The sequence below is a fragment of the Drosophila montana genome, unplaced genomic scaffold, assembly GCF_035044405.1.
Source record: "Drosophila montana isolate Dmon_TW-CO22-7 unplaced genomic scaffold, ASM3504440v1 contig_402_1, whole genome shotgun sequence".
Classification (NCBI taxonomy): domain Eukaryota; kingdom Metazoa; phylum Arthropoda; class Insecta; order Diptera; family Drosophilidae; genus Drosophila; species Drosophila montana.
Window position 1 is genome coordinate 1,942,063 of NW_026998739.1, and position 18,513 is coordinate 1,960,575.

At 40.2% G+C, this 18,513-nt stretch overlaps 6 protein-coding genes across 6 annotated transcripts; 3 read left to right on the top strand and 3 right to left on the bottom strand.

Annotated features, from left to right (window-relative positions):
- The first annotated feature begins 319 nt into the window (after window positions 1-319).
- Window positions 320-4,375, top strand: aub (aubergine). The gene is made up of 9 exons (XM_064698024.1): window positions 320-479; window positions 1,059-1,179; window positions 1,242-1,735; window positions 1,804-1,996; window positions 2,077-2,204; window positions 2,275-2,429; window positions 2,492-2,881; window positions 2,956-3,066; window positions 3,131-4,375. The coding sequence occupies exons 1-9, from the start codon at window positions 384-386 to the stop codon at window positions 4,029-4,031; spliced, it is 2,589 nt and encodes an 862-aa protein (XP_064554094.1). The 5' UTR covers window positions 320-383; the 3' UTR covers window positions 4,032-4,375.
- A 159-nt stretch (window positions 4,376-4,534) lies between these two features.
- Window positions 4,535-5,715, bottom strand: RpL9 (ribosomal protein L9). The gene is made up of 3 exons (XM_064698028.1): window positions 5,585-5,715; window positions 5,004-5,254; window positions 4,535-4,937 (listed from the first exon to the last, which is right to left on the bottom strand). The coding sequence occupies exons 2-3, from the start codon at window positions 5,242-5,244 to the stop codon at window positions 4,606-4,608; spliced, it is 573 nt and encodes a 190-aa protein (XP_064554098.1). The 5' UTR covers window positions 5,245-5,254; window positions 5,585-5,715; the 3' UTR covers window positions 4,535-4,605.
- Window positions 5,716-5,891: 176 nt separating this feature from the next.
- Nup154 (nuclear pore complex protein Nup154) lies at window positions 5,892-11,092 on the top strand. Its single transcript, XM_064698023.1, has 12 exons — window positions 5,892-6,258; window positions 6,311-6,473; window positions 6,535-7,052; window positions 7,118-7,290; window positions 7,358-8,310; window positions 8,382-8,639; window positions 8,703-8,855; window positions 8,916-9,462; window positions 9,526-10,060; window positions 10,130-10,596; window positions 10,665-10,787; window positions 10,847-11,092. Exons 1-12 carry the CDS (start codon window positions 6,160-6,162, stop codon window positions 10,977-10,979), a joined length of 4,122 nt encoding a protein of 1,373 aa, XP_064554093.1. The 5' UTR covers window positions 5,892-6,159; the 3' UTR covers window positions 10,980-11,092.
- Window positions 11,005-12,351, bottom strand: Art8 (Arginine methyltransferase 8). Its single transcript, XM_064698027.1, has 2 exons — window positions 12,195-12,351; window positions 11,005-12,128 (listed from the first exon to the last, which is right to left on the bottom strand). Exons 1-2 carry the CDS (start codon window positions 12,228-12,230, stop codon window positions 11,139-11,141), a joined length of 1,026 nt encoding a protein of 341 aa, XP_064554097.1. The 5' UTR covers window positions 12,231-12,351; the 3' UTR covers window positions 11,005-11,138.
- Window positions 12,352-12,618: 267 nt separating this feature from the next.
- On the top strand, window positions 12,619-15,695 carry Cog4 (conserved oligomeric Golgi complex subunit 4). The gene is made up of 8 exons (XM_064698025.1): window positions 12,619-12,799; window positions 12,862-13,598; window positions 13,657-13,969; window positions 14,031-14,164; window positions 14,227-14,830; window positions 14,886-15,071; window positions 15,135-15,361; window positions 15,421-15,695. The coding sequence occupies exons 1-8, from the start codon at window positions 12,698-12,700 to the stop codon at window positions 15,461-15,463; spliced, it is 2,346 nt and encodes a 781-aa protein (XP_064554095.1). The 5' UTR covers window positions 12,619-12,697; the 3' UTR covers window positions 15,464-15,695.
- Window positions 15,511-18,058, bottom strand: Grip75 (gamma-tubulin complex component 4). Its single transcript, XM_064698026.1, has 9 exons — window positions 17,893-18,058; window positions 17,665-17,821; window positions 17,407-17,609; window positions 17,264-17,346; window positions 17,043-17,211; window positions 16,491-16,982; window positions 16,059-16,425; window positions 15,711-15,993; window positions 15,511-15,655 (listed from the first exon to the last, which is right to left on the bottom strand). The coding sequence occupies exons 1-9, from the start codon at window positions 17,959-17,961 to the stop codon at window positions 15,511-15,513; spliced, it is 1,968 nt and encodes a 655-aa protein (XP_064554096.1). The 5' UTR covers window positions 17,962-18,058.
- Window positions 18,059-18,513: the final 455 nt, after the last annotated feature.

Genomic DNA, 18,513 nt, shown 5'->3' on the forward strand with positions numbered 1-18,513 from the left:
AAACAAATAAGAGCTCCAATAGGATGCACCTATTGGCAGTAGTTCTCTATGAACCGAAAAAGTGCCAAATGAGATTAATTCCAACTGCTAGTAAGTTTTCAAGAGTCGATATTTCCATCCCTACAATTACCGATGCGACATTTCTGTAAACGATTTGCTTCTTGGAAAAGCCAAAATACATACGTATAACGGCAGTTTCTCCTAGAACAGAATCGTGCGCACTGTTATTAAAATCGAGCATTAGCATTTGTCATGTTAACAGACGAGCGAAGAGACTTCGTCAAAGCCGAGCCGAAACACAACTCTGCTTCTTTGATTTGAAATTTTTGTCCGACATTTGCGACGGTCAGCATCATTTGTGTGGAGGTCTTCAACATAAAGGCATGAATAATTTACCGGCTAATTCGGGACATTCACGTGGACGTGGTCGCGGTAATAAGCGCAATGAAGAATTGAGTCAAAGACAGGGTCCTCAGTTGGTATGTAGTACAAAAAATTGTGAATAAATTTTACTTGCTAAAAATAGAATTGTGTTCATGCATGGATATAACAGGCAAATTTCAAGCCACTTACATTTACATACATACGTACAAGTAGGTACGTTTTGTGAAATTACTACTGCATCTTATGGACTTGTATGTGTGTATAGTTTCTCAAGGCCATTTAAGCGTTGCTTGCTTAACTGTCAGTGTGTGTTATGTGTAAGCATATTGTAGATATGAATACATAAGGAAATGAAGAATGAAATTGAGCGAAATGCGAAAATATGAGAAACTAATTTATACATACCAATGAGAAGGGCTTGCAAAGAGAGTCAAAGATGTTGTGAAAAAGACGCAGGCGAGCAATGGTCGATATCAAAAAGTAACGGCAAATCTTTGTTCTCATTACGCCTGTATTCACGCTTCAATTGCACATGCGTGCGCTGCCCACAATGTAAACGACTGCGCAGTTTTAAAGAAAGCGTGTTTAAAGAAAAGCATGCGACTGCTAATAATATAAACAATATTCTGATATATTTACACATTTTTTAATATGTGCGCTCTACTTCACTTTAGGGTCAACCTGCTCAAACGTCTGCCCCGCGGCAGCCGCCAGTTCGCACTGAATCTGAATCGAGTGGCCAACAGGAACAGGCAAGAAAACCCACAGATCTGGGTTCGGCAGAATGTGCCGAGGGTAAGATATTATTTGATCGACAAATACAACAGTATTTTTACAGATTTCTTCTATGTGGACAGGTGATGCTCGTGGCTCGGTTCGAGGCCGCCGTGTACTTACCGACGTGGTTCATTCTCGGCCTTCTGGACTAATTACGAAGGCGGGTTTTACAGGCCGTAAAATAACTGTTCAAACCAATTATTATAAAGTCCAAAAGCGCCCCAACTGGACCATTTATCAGTATCGAGTAGACTTCTCTCCAGATGTCGATAATACGAGGCTGCGCCGAGGCTTACTAAGCGAGCACCGCCAACTCTTGGGTGGCTACATATTTGACGGAACGGTTTTGTTTTGCACCACCAAGTTTAAGGAAGGGACTAACTCGTCAAACGTTTTGGAGTTAGTGACTAAAAGTCGGGCTGGTGAAACTATACAGATAAAGATAAAAAGTGTCGGCACCGTTGAGGCAGCCGACAATCAACAGTTCCAGGTACTTAATCTGATCCTACGCCGTGCCCTGGAGGGACTTAAGCTTCAATTGGTATCACGTAATTTCTTTGATCCACAAGCAAAGGTAAAACTTAGTTTGCAAGACCTTTCATAGTACTTAAAAATCTTCGTTATACATATTTTCAATGCTAGGTTATCCTAGATCGCTTCCGCGTTGAGCTATGGCCCGGCTATACAACATCAATTCGTCAACACGAATCCGATATTTTGTTATGCACGGAGATTGCCCACAAGGTGATGAGAACGGATAGCTTATATCATGTTTTATCAAAGGTCATTCGCGAAAGCGACGACTACCAAGCTGCCTTCAAGCGTGAAGTAATCGGCAAGTTATTTTGAGACCAATTGGTTCTTATTATCAACAACTAAGTTAATAATGATTATAACCCAAATATTTTGACACAGGCGTGATTGTATTGACCGACTACAATAATAAAACCTATCGCATAGATGATGTTGACTTTGTTTCGTCGCCAATGTCGACATTCAATACCAAGGATGGCGACATTACTTATGTAGAATACTACAAAAAAGTAAGTATGCCATAGATGGGAAATCTAAGATGGGCGATTTGAAATAACAAATTTGTATTCATTTATCTAGCGCTATAACATCACAATTCGAGACTACAAACAGCCGCTGCTAGTGTCTCGCCCAACAGAGAAGAATATTCGCGGCGGAGTCAGTCAACTTATTATGTTGATACCTGAATTGGCACGCGCTACAGGATTGACCGATGAAATGCGCTCAAACTTTCAGTATGTAATTTAAACACATATATCTTGTAATCATAACTGAAATCGCATCGTTTATAATATAGATTAATGAAAGCCATGAGCGAACACACCAGACTGACGCCTAATCGCCGCATTGAACGATTGCGCGTGTTTAATCAACGCCTGCAGCAGTCGCAGCTGAGCGCCGAAGTGATGAAGTCCTGGCACATTGAATTGGACACGGCCTTGGTCGAGATACCCGGACGTGTTCTGCCGCCGGAGAAAATTGTGTTTGGTAATCAAAAGCGCTACTTGTGCGATGCCCGCGCCGACTGGACTTTCGAGTTTCGCAACAACTCAATGTACAAGCATGTGGACATAAAGCGTTGGTATGTCATAACACCACGTCGCAATCTCCGGGAAGCTCAGGAGTTTGTCAAGCTATGTATACGGGCAGCTGGTGGCATGAAAATGCATATCGCCGAGCCAAGATAGTATGTATTATTATAACCCACCCACCCACAACTAAATCTCAACTAACAGAAATTAAACATTCGCTATTGCACAGTGATGAAATGTCAGACGATCGCAATGGCAACTATTCGCAGGCGATCGATAATGCCTTTGCCAAGGATCCACAAATTATCATGCTGGTTATGAAATCACCAAACGAGGAGAAGTAAGCACATTAACATATTCAGCAGGGATACTTGCTAATCATAGTCCCTTTTGCATACACACAGATATAGTTGCATCAAGAAGCGCACTTGTGTGGACCGCCCCGTGCCATCACAAGTGGTAACACTCCGTACAATTGCGCCACGTGCCGAAAAATCAGGTGGCCTAATGTCGATTGCTACAAAAGTTGTTATCCAAATGAATGCCAAGCTAATGGGCGCTCCTTGGATGATTGAGCTACCGCTAAAGGGCCTAATGACTGTCGGCTTTGACGTGTGTCACTCGTCGAAGAATAAAAATAAATCCTATGGTGCCCTGGTAGCTACCATGGAAATGAAATCAAGCGAACGCTACTATTCATCGGTAACGGAGCACATGAAGGGCCAGGAACTCTCCGACCAAATGTCATTGAATATGACATGTGCCTTAAAGGCATATCGTGAGCATCACGGTGCTTTGCCAGAGCGCATTTTATTCTTCCGTGACGGTGTTGGCGATGGCCAGCTCTATCAAGTGGTCAACACTGAAGTTAAATTTCTCAAGGATCAGCTTGATAAGATCTACAAATCAGCGGGCAAGGATGAAGGTTGTCGGATGGCTTTCATTGTGGTCGCTAAGCGGATTAACACACGTTACTTTGTCAATATGCGCAATCCTGAACCGGGAACTATTGTGGACGATATCATCACATTACCCGAACGTTACGATTTCTTTTTGGTCTCGCAGGCAGTAAAGCAGGGCACAGTTTCTCCAACTAGCTACAATGTTATACACGACAACATGGGCTTAAATGCAGACAAATTACAAATGCTGTCATACAAGATGACGCATATGTACTACAATTGGTCAGGAACGTGTCGGGTGCCAGCCGTCTGCCAATATGCTCATAAGTTGGCTTTTCTTATTGCCGAGAGTATACATCGTTCACCTTCGTCTGGCTTGGAAAACCAACTATACTTTTTGTAATGCTTTCTAATACGATATATATACGATATATATATGAAACGTCTTCATTTGTATTTAGAAAAGACATTTGCGTCTACACATTTCAAAGTGCCTGACAGGATTTTAATTTTTGTAACACCTACTAATCGTACATATGAAATAAGCATATGTATTTCTTTATAGTGGGGACAGTTGATATTTTTCCAAACCCGAAGTGGTTATTTAATTTGTATTCAAGCGGACGAAATATCAAGTCGGAAAGACTTAGTCACATGATTGTGCTAATTCTATGAACAATTTATTTAACGCTGACTTGTAATGCATTGATTGTAATTAATATTAATAAAACATAATTTTGTTTCCAATTGTATTGCAAATTTAATAACTTTAGCTGCTAATTGAAAGAGGTATTGGTGTTTGTGGACATTTTGAATATGTCCATTTGACTGAAACTTCAAAAATTAGCGTAGTATACTTTTCTGCGGCACAAGAGAGCCCAATTAAACTGAATAAACCACAAAGTGTAGGTTGGTAAAGTTTACATCAGCGTTTTCTTTTATTATTAAAACTTTTAATTGAAGCACAATGGATGTCATTAAGCTTCCGTCTTCACAACGGTCGTTTTCTCCGACACGTACAGACCATCCAAGAACTTACGAATATCCTTGTTTTTGACAGTGGTCGACTGTTGAATGAGCGCCGCAGAGCCAGAGACAGCCTCGATGTCGTTGCCTTCAACGATAAGCTCGTCCTTTTGGGCAGTTGAGTTGACAACCGTCACACCAGGAGCCATCTCCACGCGACGAATGTACTTTTCACCCAAGAAGTTACGGATCTCGATAACAGAATTCTGCTCAGAGGTAACGCAGTTGATGGGGAAATGAGCGTACACAGCACGCATTTTGTACTGGAAACCGAATGTCACACCTTCAAAATGGGGAGAATGGGATTATTAATCGAAGTCCTTCAGTTTTTATAGGCATTTCAGCTTACCCTTGATCATGTTCTCAATGTGACTGCATACGGTGCGCACGGCAGCGAGCTCCTTCTTTGTGCCGAACCATTTCTCAACTTTGAGGGTGCGTTTGTCCGACATGTACATGTCCAGAGCCAGATGCTTGAAGCTCCGCTTCAGGGTGCCTCTGGTGCCGGTTATCGTGACCACACGCGCCTTCACGGAGGCTTTAATATCCTTGGGGATCTTGACACACTGATTCGAGTTGATCGTTCGCATTTTGGCGACACTGCAAAATAGTAAACAAATACCTCAATTAGCCACATTTACAGACAAGGCTACAATTAAATTCAACTCTGAGGTATATAGAATGTGTGTTATGGTTGCATTTCCAATAGATTTCGCACTTGTAGCTTCTATGGGCATAAACAAAACAATTTTACTGGGTTCCGGTATGATGGTACATGATCCATATTTGCCGCTTTTTTGGTTAAATAAATGCATATACAACAAACTTATTACTATGTCACTCATATAACACATTTAGCGATTCATTAAATTCGTGCATTGTGTTGATGTTTTAATATTCATTTTGTATACAAATTATTTGGAAACTTACACACTGCAGACCGACCGGAAAGAGGCTGAAAAAAGAAAGGAAATATTTGACGTTTAGTTTAAGGTTGCCACACCGGCGAATTAATCAGGGATATTTTTGGGAATTTTATCGGTGCTGCCAACCTAGGTAAATAACACATCGTTATCGATAGCAACGGAACATAACGAAACAGCTGATATGTTATAATGCTGTAAGGGCCATGTTATAAAGTTGTTAACAGCTGTTAGTTTGAAATTTGTGCGTCATTGTAAGATTTTCTCAAAACCAAATGCCCAAAATATTCATTTCGTTTTATCTATTAAGCCGAACTGCTAACTATTAGAATCTACCGAGAAAGACAAGTTACGGCAGAATGTCCTAAATAAAATTATTGCTGATGTTAACAACATTTTGGTAAATGTTAACTTAACAGAGGAACGAGACAAAAAATTAATGGCGGGAGCTGTATGGCGTGGGCCGATCTCTCTCTCCAACCGGCGGCAGTTTGCAAATTTTATGTGGCGAAGCGGTTTAACGGGGAAAATTACAATTGTGATATTTAAATACTTTGGTTTGTGTAAATAAAGCTTACAAATATGAATAACACAGCGTCGCCACCTGATGTCCTACAGACAGCGGGCAATATGCTCGAGTGTCACGACTTTCGAGACAGGCACAAGCCGGAACTCTTAGAGGTAACAAACAATAGGGCGTTGTTGTATGGCACAAACTAATATTACTGAATAGTTAACAGGCATCAGTCAACATGGGAGAGCAACGATGAGTGGCCTCAACGATTATGATTACCAAACCCTGTCACAACTGACCACCGGTGATACACATAACCTACAACAACTGCGAACACTGACCAAATGTGGAATACCCAATGAAGTCCTGGAGCACTTCAAGCGTAAATAGTTTGCCGTACGCCAATGATACGATTGTTGTTAATTGTTCTAATTTTAATTAAGATATCAAATGCCACTGCATAATGGGCTTGTTTCCGGAAATTGGACGTGCATGGTTGACAATCGATTCAGATATATATATATGGACATATGAGCAGGCCCGAGACGTCGCCTACTACGATGGCTTAAGCCATTTAATTTTGAGCGCTGGGTTGATCAAGCCAAAGGCAGGCGTTCTAATCAACGACGTCAAGTATCTGCTATTGTTGACAACACCCATTGAAGTGATTGTGCTGGGTGTTACATTTGAGGAGCAGAAGGATTCCAGATGCACGGCTGCGAGTAGTACCCGAATGCAGCTGTTAAACAAGCCCCTATTCGTGCTTGGAACAGATAATATATCAATTAATGTCATAGAGGGCACTAAGGATGGACGCATCTTTTTAGGCGGTCGCGATGGCTGTCTTTATGAAATTGATTATCATTCTGAGTCGAGCTGGTTTGGCAAGCGTTGTAAAAAGATAAACCATTCGCAAGGACTGGTTTCCTATATAGTACCAAGTTTTCTGAAAGTATTTTCGGTGAGTTACACAAAAGAAACCCCGTATGGGAACAAGATTTAATAATAATACTCTGCACTTTATAGGAGGTCGATCCTATAGAGAAAATTGTCATTGACAATGGTCGAAACTTGCTTTATGTACTAACTGAGAAGAGTTCTATTGAAGCATGGCACATCGGCACGAACTTTACAAGTGTGCGAAGGCTTGGAAAGATTACACAAAATGATATTGCAAGTCAAGCGGTCAGCCTGATTAAGTATGTGTGCAGACTCTTTAGAAAAGTAGAAGGATAATAATAATTTTTTTCCATTATCATTATTTAGAACTGTTGATCCATCCATATTCAAAAGCGTGAAAGCGATTTGTCCGCTCAGCACAGATAATTCAAATTTCCTGCATCTCGTTGCTGTCACGCAGTGCGGTGTGCGTCTTTATTTCTCTACGACAAGATTAAATGTGCAGCAGCAGCAGCTAAACTGTGGGACTGACAGTTTTGGGGTTCTCCATCCAAATAATGTGCTGCCAATGATGCAAGGAGATATGGAAACACCAAGAGGAATTTACCTACTGCACGTAAGGTTGCCGCCTGGTTACACACCGAATGCAACGACCAATAAACCAAAACATGTGCATGCTGCATACCACAGTGAGGGCACAATGTTAATGGTCACAACGCAGCAACAGGAACAGGATTTACTGTGGTCAGTTAGCTCTGCCCCGTTTACAAACTTTACATATCTCGTAGAGTCGACGGCATTAGAAGGTCTTGATGGCATCGTTTGGAGCGTGGCAGAAGTGAAAGATCCAATAATGGACAACACAACTTCATTGTTATACAATGCACGAACACCGCGTAGAATCGTCCTGCTTACCAATCAAGGCACGCACATCGTGGAGCTACTCAAGGCTGCTCATATACTGCAGCAGTTGCTGCTGGCCTGCAAGGGTCCCCATCATGAGGCAGTGAAGATGTTCTTCCAAACACAGAATGAACGAGAGGCGTGCGTTACTGCACTCTTGTTGGCCACCTCGGAGCAGTTGCGTGGCAGTGACATTGCCTTGTGGGCCACCCAAGCATTCATGCTATACGGTGGAGAGCCGTGCTATCAACATTTTATGAACTCAACCAACCGCAACTTGCATAATAGTACTATCGGCACAAACACTATCATGCCGGGCAGAGAGCGAATGCCGCCAATGTATATGTCGACACCCATGCCGAATAGCTCAAACATCGGCGTCATGAGTGGCCAATACAATCAACCAATTAGTCCCAGTAAGTGCCTCGCATAGAGATAATCAAAATACATTAATATTAATTAGTTTCTTCAAAATTTCCAATTCCAGTTTCGGCTGCACAATCCGCCCAACAACAGCAGCAGCAGCACTCGATGCCGAGTAATGAGAATTCTCCCATTATATATTCTGCAAAACATGATGGCCTCTTTTTGTATGTGTCTCGCATGTTGCGCTCCGTTTGGCAATCGCATTGTGTCGACGAGAATTTGTGTTCAAAGTTAACAATTAGCGATTGTACTATGCTACTGTCCGAATTACGTTCGTTGCGCTGCTTTTTGGATAAACACTCGGTGCACGATATTTCTGGTAAGCCAAATTTCTGAAGCTTCTCTTTATGGGGTTTTATTCAAAAGTTGTTTTGCTTTTTAGCCACAAGACGACTGCCGTATGAGAGTCATTTGGGTAGACCGAGTCCTATGATGATGACCAACGCGCAAATGCCACTAAACGAACATCGCAACCTTACAGAACAGGCACAGATCGAGGAAAAGCGTTCGCTTTCCGCCTTGAATCAGTTTATTAGTAAGTTCTCTCAACTTTACTATGTCAAACCATGCTAATATTCTTTACATTTGTTCACAGAACATGCCTGTGAGGTAATGTCGCTGTGGAGCATCCTAATTGATCATCAGTTTCAATTGCTTTGCCAGCAATTGTCGCCGGAACATCAGAAAATGTTGAGATGTTGCACATTTCGAGATCTGTTGATTGCGCGCTCTGAAGTGTGTGCTTTTCTGATCATTGCGCTTATCAATTTATATCTCAAAGATAAAGCGGATGTGACAGAAGTGTCAGATAATTTGCGGCAACTATGCCCGAATCTCTACAGACATGAGGACGAAGTGACTTATAAGGCCACCGAAATACTGATGAGCGCCAAGAACTGTAAATCAGCAGCGGAGAAGCAACAAAAACTATCCACAACCTTGCAAATGTGTTTAGATGCAGCTCCAACATTGCCGCTGCATAGTATTTGTCAACAATTCATTTCGGTAGATTTTTACGAGGGTGTTGTTGAGTTATCTGCCACGTGTGCATCTAAAATGGATCCCGAAGAAATCGGAATACATTATTACAATAACAATGAACCTGCTGAAGATCGCGAGGGTTACACATGCTTTGTCACACGGTAAATATATGGGGCCTAACGAAAAAATTGCTGCAACTTCTAAATAACAAATTTTTCTTGCAGTATGAACTACTACAAAGAGGTGCAGCTCATGCTTGACTATGCCTATCACACCGTTCGTACCAGTAAAACCGATCGGGACCAGAGTCGTCTATTTCAACTAAATTGCGAAGCAACGCAGGATCATCACGATATGGAGAACAAATCAAAGCAGATCATTAAAAAGATCACGACCCAAGCACTTAGAATGAAAGATCCACTAATACATGTTACGATCTATGAATGGTTGTTGTCCCACGAGATGAACAGTGAATTATTGGAACTAGTTGAGCCATCGTTGGGCGAGTTCTTGCGGCGCAGTGTTAGCCGCAATCCAGAGAATGTGAAATTAATTGACTTACTTTGGAAGTATTATGAGAAGAATGGACATCATCATCAGGCAGCCCAGATTCTCGATAATTTGGCAATGACGCGAAGCGAAAACATATCTCTGGACGTGCGCATTGACTATTTGGTACGCGCGGTTATGTGTATGCGCAATGAGACAGTTGGCTCGTCCGTAACCAATGGTATATTTTTGAAGGAGTTGGAGGATAAGGTCAGTATGCTCTACTTATACACGTCATGGGCGTATTTCGTTATGACCACTTTTTACTTGAATCCACAGTTGGAAATTGCGCGCGTACAAAAGGCAGTGCTTGGTGCAATGGGTTCGATTGTCAACACAAATCCAGCCGCCAGGCAGGCCATAAAGGACCTAAATATTGCGCTATATGATATTACGCAATTGTATCAAAACTTCGCCGATCCATTTGACCTTTGGGAATGTCAACTGTCGATCCTTAATTGCTCCAATCACAATGATCCCTTGTTAATTGAGTCCGTTTGGGGCAATATCATCAACAGCGCCGTTGATGCCCCTGGCTCGGCACAAGAGCGTAGCATAAAACTATTTACGAAAATTGAACTATTAGTGCGAGAGTTTGGCGAATCCGGTCCGTGTTTTCCTTTTGCTTTCCTCATAAGAGAGCTGGAGATAAAGGCCTGTCAACTACAATTGCCAGAGGGCACAGTGCCAGAAAAGTTGTTTGCCATGAAGCTAGACATTGAGCTGCTTTTAGAATATTACTCCAGGTTAGTGCTTACATTGGTTTAATTCCTGTCTACAGTTTAATCTCTAATGTTTCCTTTTTTTTCCTTAGAATGATCTCCATGAATGAGCGCATTTGGGCTAACGAGGGCAACGAGTGGCACTTAATACAGTCGGCTATACGCGTCGTTACCCTTCTGGCTGATAATTCTCAAGCTATTTGGTACCGTTCCAAGTAAGTATTTCTACGAATATCTCCCAGGATACAAATTTTATAAATATTGTTTCCATTAGGCGGCGAATATTGGGGAAGGCACAAGATATAGTCGCGGCATGTTTAAATATCTGCTATCAGAAACCGGACACCAACCGTCTACAGCACTCTCTCAAGGAGCTCCAATGCCGTTTACAACGGCTATTAGGTTAATGCCTCTGGCTGGCGTATATTGTAGTTATTTTCAAATGATATATTTTATAGATGAAAACAATGGTATAGCTGTTAAGTTTGACTGAGGTATAAAAGATGTACGTGTTATTTAATTGAATATTTCATGTCTTACAAACTGAGCAACTCAACTCGCATACACTATGTTGTGTCCATCATCTTTAGATGGGCTTCTGTAAGTATGCATTTTGTCATGTGGCATGAGCAAGGCATTGGATGCTCTTCAACATTGGGATCAAGCAGCTCTACCTCCAAGTTATATTTTCGCGAATCATTTGCGCTGCGTTTCATTAAAATTTGAAAAGCCACCGGAGATTTTTCTTCTAAAGTTTCACAATTGTCTTCTGGGAGCACTACAACGCACTGTTTCCAATGGGTTTCCGGCGCGTCAGGTGATGTGCTCAGTGCTACAGTTTCTTCACCAGGAAAGCGTACTTCAAACCATATACAGAAACCCTGATGCTTACCCGCAATTTGTGTGGCGACGACTTCCTTAAAACATATCTCGTCCAGATCTTTGGGATTCACATCAAGCAAGCTCATCCAATGGAACACGATGCCCTTGTGGAGTAAATCGTTGGATTTTAGTTGGATAATTTCCGGTCTTGTTGATTTTTGTGAACGCAATTTACTGGCAAAGCGCTCCATATTTACTCCGTCAACATTTTGCCAGTAATCAAATAGAGTTGGCACAGAGCAGGGCGCCACAAAAATGGTGCACTCACTGGGGAACATAAGTCCATCCGGTTTTAAAAAATTATCTCTAGCAAAAAGCACAGAGTCCAACATGCCTTCGTGCAGTAGATAGAATCCCATCCACTCAGAGACAATAATATCCACTTTCTCCGCTGCAGCCGGGAGCACGAATTCCTCTATTTGGGAATGTATTACCTTAACAACGCTGGTAAGACCATTTTCGTCAATCAGATCCAGTGCTACTTTTGTGGCCAGATTTGAGGCTTCCACAGCATAGACCAACTTAGCACCGGCTTGTGCGCAGAACGCGGATAGTATACCCGTACCGGCGCCAACATCCAGCACAATTTTATCCTTAAACAGTTCCTTGTTCTTTAGAATGGCATTATAGTACGCTTCTTGTCGTGGTCGATCTCTCAGCATGAGCTCGTGCACCTGCAAAAATATAAATAAGAATGTTTTTGTAAATAATCAGAATTAAGTAGCGCACCAACTGATTACCTCTAAATTTTCATATTCAGTAAAATAGTTATTCATTATAACAGACTTTTATTTAGTTTAAATAAATTAAAATGCATAAAAACAATCAAAGTGGATTCTTTTTAGGTTAAATAGAATGCGCGACACAGCTGTTATTTAACAGAGCCGCGAAAACAATAACACGTACAGAGCTGTTATTTACAGCGACAAAAATTTAAATTAAACTTGCAGTTTTCAGTTGTACTTTTCAAGCTGATCAACTATTAAGCAGTGAAAAGCAACCAAGAAAATTAAATAAATAAGACAAAAGCCAGTCTTGTTGGAAAAAAGTCACTGTTAATAACTTTAATCAAAATGTTAAGGTTAAATGTAAACAATGACAAGGTAGCGGAATTTGACAATGAACCAGATGAACGATAAAAAGTGAACTGCAGTTCAGTTCTTTGGTCAGCCACGTAAATTCCAACATAAACAAAACAACTTCAATTATTTCTTATGTGTGCATTAAAAATAAATTATTACAAATGGAAATGAGTAAATTAAATCTAAACGAAATGTTTAGCGGCTGGAATATTAGTACAACTGAAAAAGTGGATGAAGGTCTGCTACGTCTTGCAGAAAAAGAAGTATGTATTTTTCAGTTTTTAAACTTTTATAGAATGACATGGTATCACCCAACAACTTTTAGGCAGACGTGAATGCCAGACTCGAGGCCGTATTGTCCAAGCAATGTCAGATTGAGGCAAAGTTAAGCGGTATTAGTAAGGCTATGACCACATTACTTGCCGTGGAGAACGATTCTAACAAGTTAAATATGCAAATCGTAAACACCGCACAACTGGCTGAATCCGTAAGCGCAAAAGTACGCCGGCTGGATCTGGCACGATGCCGGGCGTCTGAGTGCCAGCAACGTGTCCACGATCTGATCGACCTGCAGTTGTGTAGTCAGGGCGTGGTAAAGGCCATAAATGAGGAGGATTATGAGAAGGGTGCGGGACATATCGCCCGCTTTCTAGCAATGGACCAACAGCTATTACAACGCACAGCGGATGATGTCCAAGGCTCCATTACTTCGGTGAGCGATGCAGTACGCACACTAGAGGATGCCACCGAAAAAATGAGGGAATTAATTTCAAAACGGTTCGATGAGGCTGTCCAACACGATGACCTGGCTTCCGTTGAGAGATTCTTTAAAATATTTCCATTGGTTGGTTGTCACCGCATCGGTATAGAGAAATTCAGTGGCTACATTTGCCAAAAGTTGTCGGCAAAAGCGCAGAAGGAGCTACGCAACACGCAGGACATTGCAAAGGCCGAGCGACGTCTTCATTTGGCCTATGCTGACCGCTTGACCGCGATTTTAGAAAACTTTGCCCGAGTCGTCGAAGTTAATCAGCCAATAATTGAAGCATTTTATGGACAAGAGTGAGTATACGGACTTGTTTTTGAAGTAAAATTCATGAGTTTTAACTGTCGAATGTAGATCTTCATCTTTGGTAGATATGGTAACCATATTGCAAAGGGAATGCGATCTTGAAGTCAAAAATCTGCTCCTGGAATTCAACAAAAATCGGCAAATTCAGTACCGCATCAAGCAGGTCAACGACAGCGCTCAGCGGCAAAGCGGCGCCAGTATGGCCAACAACAGCATACAGTCTTTGGGACATTATCGAAAGCCGTCGGGTGGTTCTATAGATAAATTAAACCCCAAGGATATAGACGCTATCATAGCCGAAATCACGGTCATGCACTCCAGAATCGAGTTATACTTCCGTTTTATGCGCCGTCGTTTGCAGGTAACCCTTCTCGCAATAAACCAAAAAATAACAAACTAAATTAAGACTATTTTAATTACAGACTAATGCTGAAACATGTTTGCAAGATAAGGAAGCACAAAAGCAAATTCTAGAGGAATACGAGAGGGTTGTGAAGCAGTGCGACTTAAGTCGCCAAATGCAGGAAATTCTAAGCACATACTTACTTTTTGAAAAGTATTTTAAGATGCACATTTACTATATATTTTCGCTTGTAATGCTAACATATTTTTCTTCAGGTATTTTATGGAGGAAAGCGTTATGAAAGCCATTGGGCTGGACACCTATGAAGCTGGTCAGCAATGTTCGTCAATCGTGGATGAAGTGTTCTTTATATTACGCAAATCGATTAGACGCTCCCTGACAACGCAATCAATCAATGGGACATGTGCTGTTATTAACAATGTTGCATCATGCCTAGATGGCGATTTTGTCACTGCATTGAAGGCGCCTTTAAAAAATGGTTATCCATCTGGTTATATTGATTTAGCGCAAGCCTACAATGCAATACAAACGAGTCTTCAGCAGGGTAAATTACATTCGAGTGATGCTGATCGCGTTCGAACGAATTTCATAGTGCAATTGAATAATGCCGATATGTCGACGGAGTATATTGAGACTCTATGGCAAACAATGGAGCAGGAGATAGCAGGCACATTCCCCAACATATCCCCAGTAGAGCGACAGCTACTAGACAGCTGCTTGACTGAGCTCAAAACCATACGCGATGCGTTAAAAGCAACCGTTGACTTTGGCATACAGCAACTAAGGTCGAGTGCGATAAGGCCACGATTAAATCCTTGGGTTGATGAATTCCTAAACTACAGTCACCATTTAACAGAGGTAACCATTTGCAATACCTAAGCTTTATGACTTAATAATTGGTTTAAACATTTAGGAGGAACTGTCCACGTACGAAGCTGGTGAAACATTTGTTCAGTATTTCATTGTGCAATTAGATGGACTTTTAAATTCGTTTAAAAATGCATTGAGTCCACGTAATTATGATGCGCTCGTCAGCATATTGGCTACAGAAGTGACCAATCGCTTAGAACGAGCTATCAAGAAGAGCACATTCAACCGGGTACAATTTATATTTAATTAATGTAAGCAACATGTTTAGTATATGATTCGATTTAATTTGCAGCTCGGCGGACTTGTTCTGGATCAGGAAGTGCGTGCCCTCGGGAGCTACCTAACGGGTGCAACTTCCTGGTCTGTGCGCGATAAGATGACACGTCTTTCACAAATTGCTACGCTTTTAAATTTAGATAAAGTTTCAGAACTGTCCGAGTATTGGAATCCCGAAAATAATTCTGAAATGCCTTCTTGGCGACTGACCCCAAACGAAGCACGCACTATTCTGGCATTAAGGTAAGTTTACATATGTGTATGCTTCTTTTCAAATTGTTTATTTTTGTTCACTTTTATAGAAGCGATTTCCGTATGGATGACATTAAACGCTTGCAGCTTTAAGCAGAAGGCGTTTTAAAATATAACAAATATTTTTATGTTCATAAAAATTATGATGCTGCGTTTTCAGTTCTCTTTACGCTAAACCAACGATTGAAATCCAATCTTAATAAGAACTGCGAAAGCGGACCGAAACTGGATGCACTTTTAATGTTAACCAATAATTTAATTAATCCCGATATGGCAACGTTAAATCTATAAAAACATTTAAAAAATATATACATATATAAATGAACATTGCGCAGCTTACCTTTCTTCGAGTCTATCAACATTATTTAAATGCTCATCGGGAGTTTCTTCCGAACAATTCACGACGCTAAATTTCTCGCAAATACTAAAAATCTCAAGAATTGTTCCATAAACCGGATATTGGGAATGACGTGTTGACTGGGTTATATTTATTTTTTTGTCGGTTTCATCGGTCAGCAGAAAACATTGTGAAAGCACATTGGCTAGAAAAACCGAATGAGCCCTTTGAATTTCTTCAAAATCAGCTTTACTAGCAATCACACTCATGAGAATACTGAACTGAGCTACAATGACAAGGAAATATTAATCTTTATACTGCTGCAGAAATATAGATATTTTGAAAGCTTACATTCAAGAACATCCACCTGTATGTAATACTGCAAGTTGTCCAAAAAGAACATTAGGTGATTGCGAAAATTAATAATCTTTAGGTTCACCGGATTTGCGGTTTTAGCGGCCCATTTGTGGCGGGCCCATACAAGCTGAAGATCATATTGTAGCTTCCGAACAGTTAAAAGGAAACGAAAGACCGTATTGTATCGTTCCACCGTTGTTGGCGAAAACAAGAGATTCAATGGCCATTTGTATATGTATTTGAGATGAAGGTTTTGAAATATGGCAAACTCGCAGCTCTCCTCCAAATCGATGGTAGTTTTTTGAACACTTAGGGAGAAATTCTCCAAATCATCAACGATTCCCATTACGTTTGCTGCAATCTGTAACAGGATTATGATGATAAATTCATTAAAATAGTTAAAAATCTTAATTGTAATGTAAATACCTCGAAGGCTTTTGTATAGTTTTTAGCATTTAGCTCAGCAATGTTTTCTGAATTTTCATATAGTTGACGAAAGAATTCTAAATAAAATTCACCGCGTCCCAATAGGTAAAAGTCCTTTATCAAATACAACTGACGATCCAAATCATCTTCGATAACGGCTATTTCTGAGAGACGTTGGCTAACGTATTTCTTGATTTGGTTAATGACACTTTCTAAGTGAAATATGTCGATCTTATCATCCTGATTCAAGTCTTCAATCATTTTACAGAACATCCCTTCTTTGCCATCCCACAGCTCACTAATATCATCACAGAATGATCCAGGCATTTTCATCATCCATGTGTCATTTTTATGTTTACTTCGGTCCAATTTAAAAACAAGAACTGTTTGACCGACAAATAAAACTTTTTCAGCTAAAACGGATGACACAAAGCTGGGCAATTGACTAAATTGGATTTCGTACTGCCATATCTCTTCCTCACTCAATGAAGTCTGCAAAAGCAAAGAAAGCAAGCATTATTGTAAGTTTATTTTAATTATCAATCTAATTACCGCCTGAGTATTGTTGGTAGTCACCGATTTCTCACTGCCATTTTTAACACCACTTTCATTCGAGGATCTATAGTTGATAAAGAACTCGGAGTGTTCATCATCTATAACACCGAACAAGAGCCAGTGGGTCAGGTGCGAAAAGAAAGCCAGCTTGACGGGTTTGGAAACCCTAAAAATAGTTAATTATATCTTATAATTCAAATTGGATAATTCAAAATTACTTGGCGATTATGTGGTCCATACGAAAATCTCCATGCTCATATGCTTGATGCAGGTTTTGTAGCAGCCTACAGCCATTAAGTTTCTTAAATAAAATATTTAGTATGTTTCTTCTTCGATAAGATATGGAAATTAGTCAGGTTACCTGTATTCTAGCATCGTTAATAAGTTTACGCAAAAAGAGTACAACCGTTAAGTGTAATTCCAAGGCATTGTAGATATATGCCAAAGAGTTGGTTGTATTTTTTTCGGAATAAGATTCCAACTGTAATATTTCATTGTAATATTCCTCAAGCGCACTATCGATACCTTTGGCAAAGTTCTTTAAATAATAGCCCGAAGAGAAATCTGAAAAGTTTAACAATTAAATCAAATGGCAAATAGTATTAAAACCCAAAATTACCTTTCGCTTCGGGGTAGTCAGAAATGTCATGCTGGCTGACGCCTCCAAAAAATTTCGCAAATCGTACAACTTCACTGACATTATTTAAGATGCTTATAATTTCCATAAAAATTCTACGTTCACAAGGATGCATAAATTTTTCTACCACCTGTGTTGCCTAAAAAATTAGTAATAATAATAGTATAACTACGCATAAAACACATGGGTATGTAAACATGTTAGACTCACAAGAAAACTTTGAATACTTATTCCTTTGCGGCTTAAACTCAAGCACGATAGTAAAATATCGTGTATCATTTTTTACAGATTGCATATAACCAGAAATTAAATTAAATAGTATTAAAACGCCCGGCGTTATTTGCTTAAGCATTTGTTGTCTTTTGTGCGAATGCTAAATATGCAGGAGAACGTCTGAGGGCTATCGATAGCACGTATATTCATAAACGGTCACACCTAATCGACGTGCCTATCGAATAAAAAAAGAGCGGAACGATGAGCACATCAGCTGTTACTGTTTGAATTTGTTGCCGGTAAGCGCCCTTAATCTAAGTAGCTATAATTGATTAATATAAATGCATATATATATATATATATATATATATATATTGATGTCCACTTAAAGGCAGTAATATATTGATTGATGCCTTGATGTTCTTGACAATGATGATACTGCAGAATCGTAACTTTAAATTTGATTTCTATTTCACTTTAAATTTCTTACCATTCAAGACGACAGTGTAGTTCTGCTGAAGCCAGTTGCGAAAGTCAAAGCTTGAGTTTCTTTTCACAAAGAAAGCTTAAAGAACAATGAATTTGGATTTTGGCTACACCTAGTCTTATCTGTATATA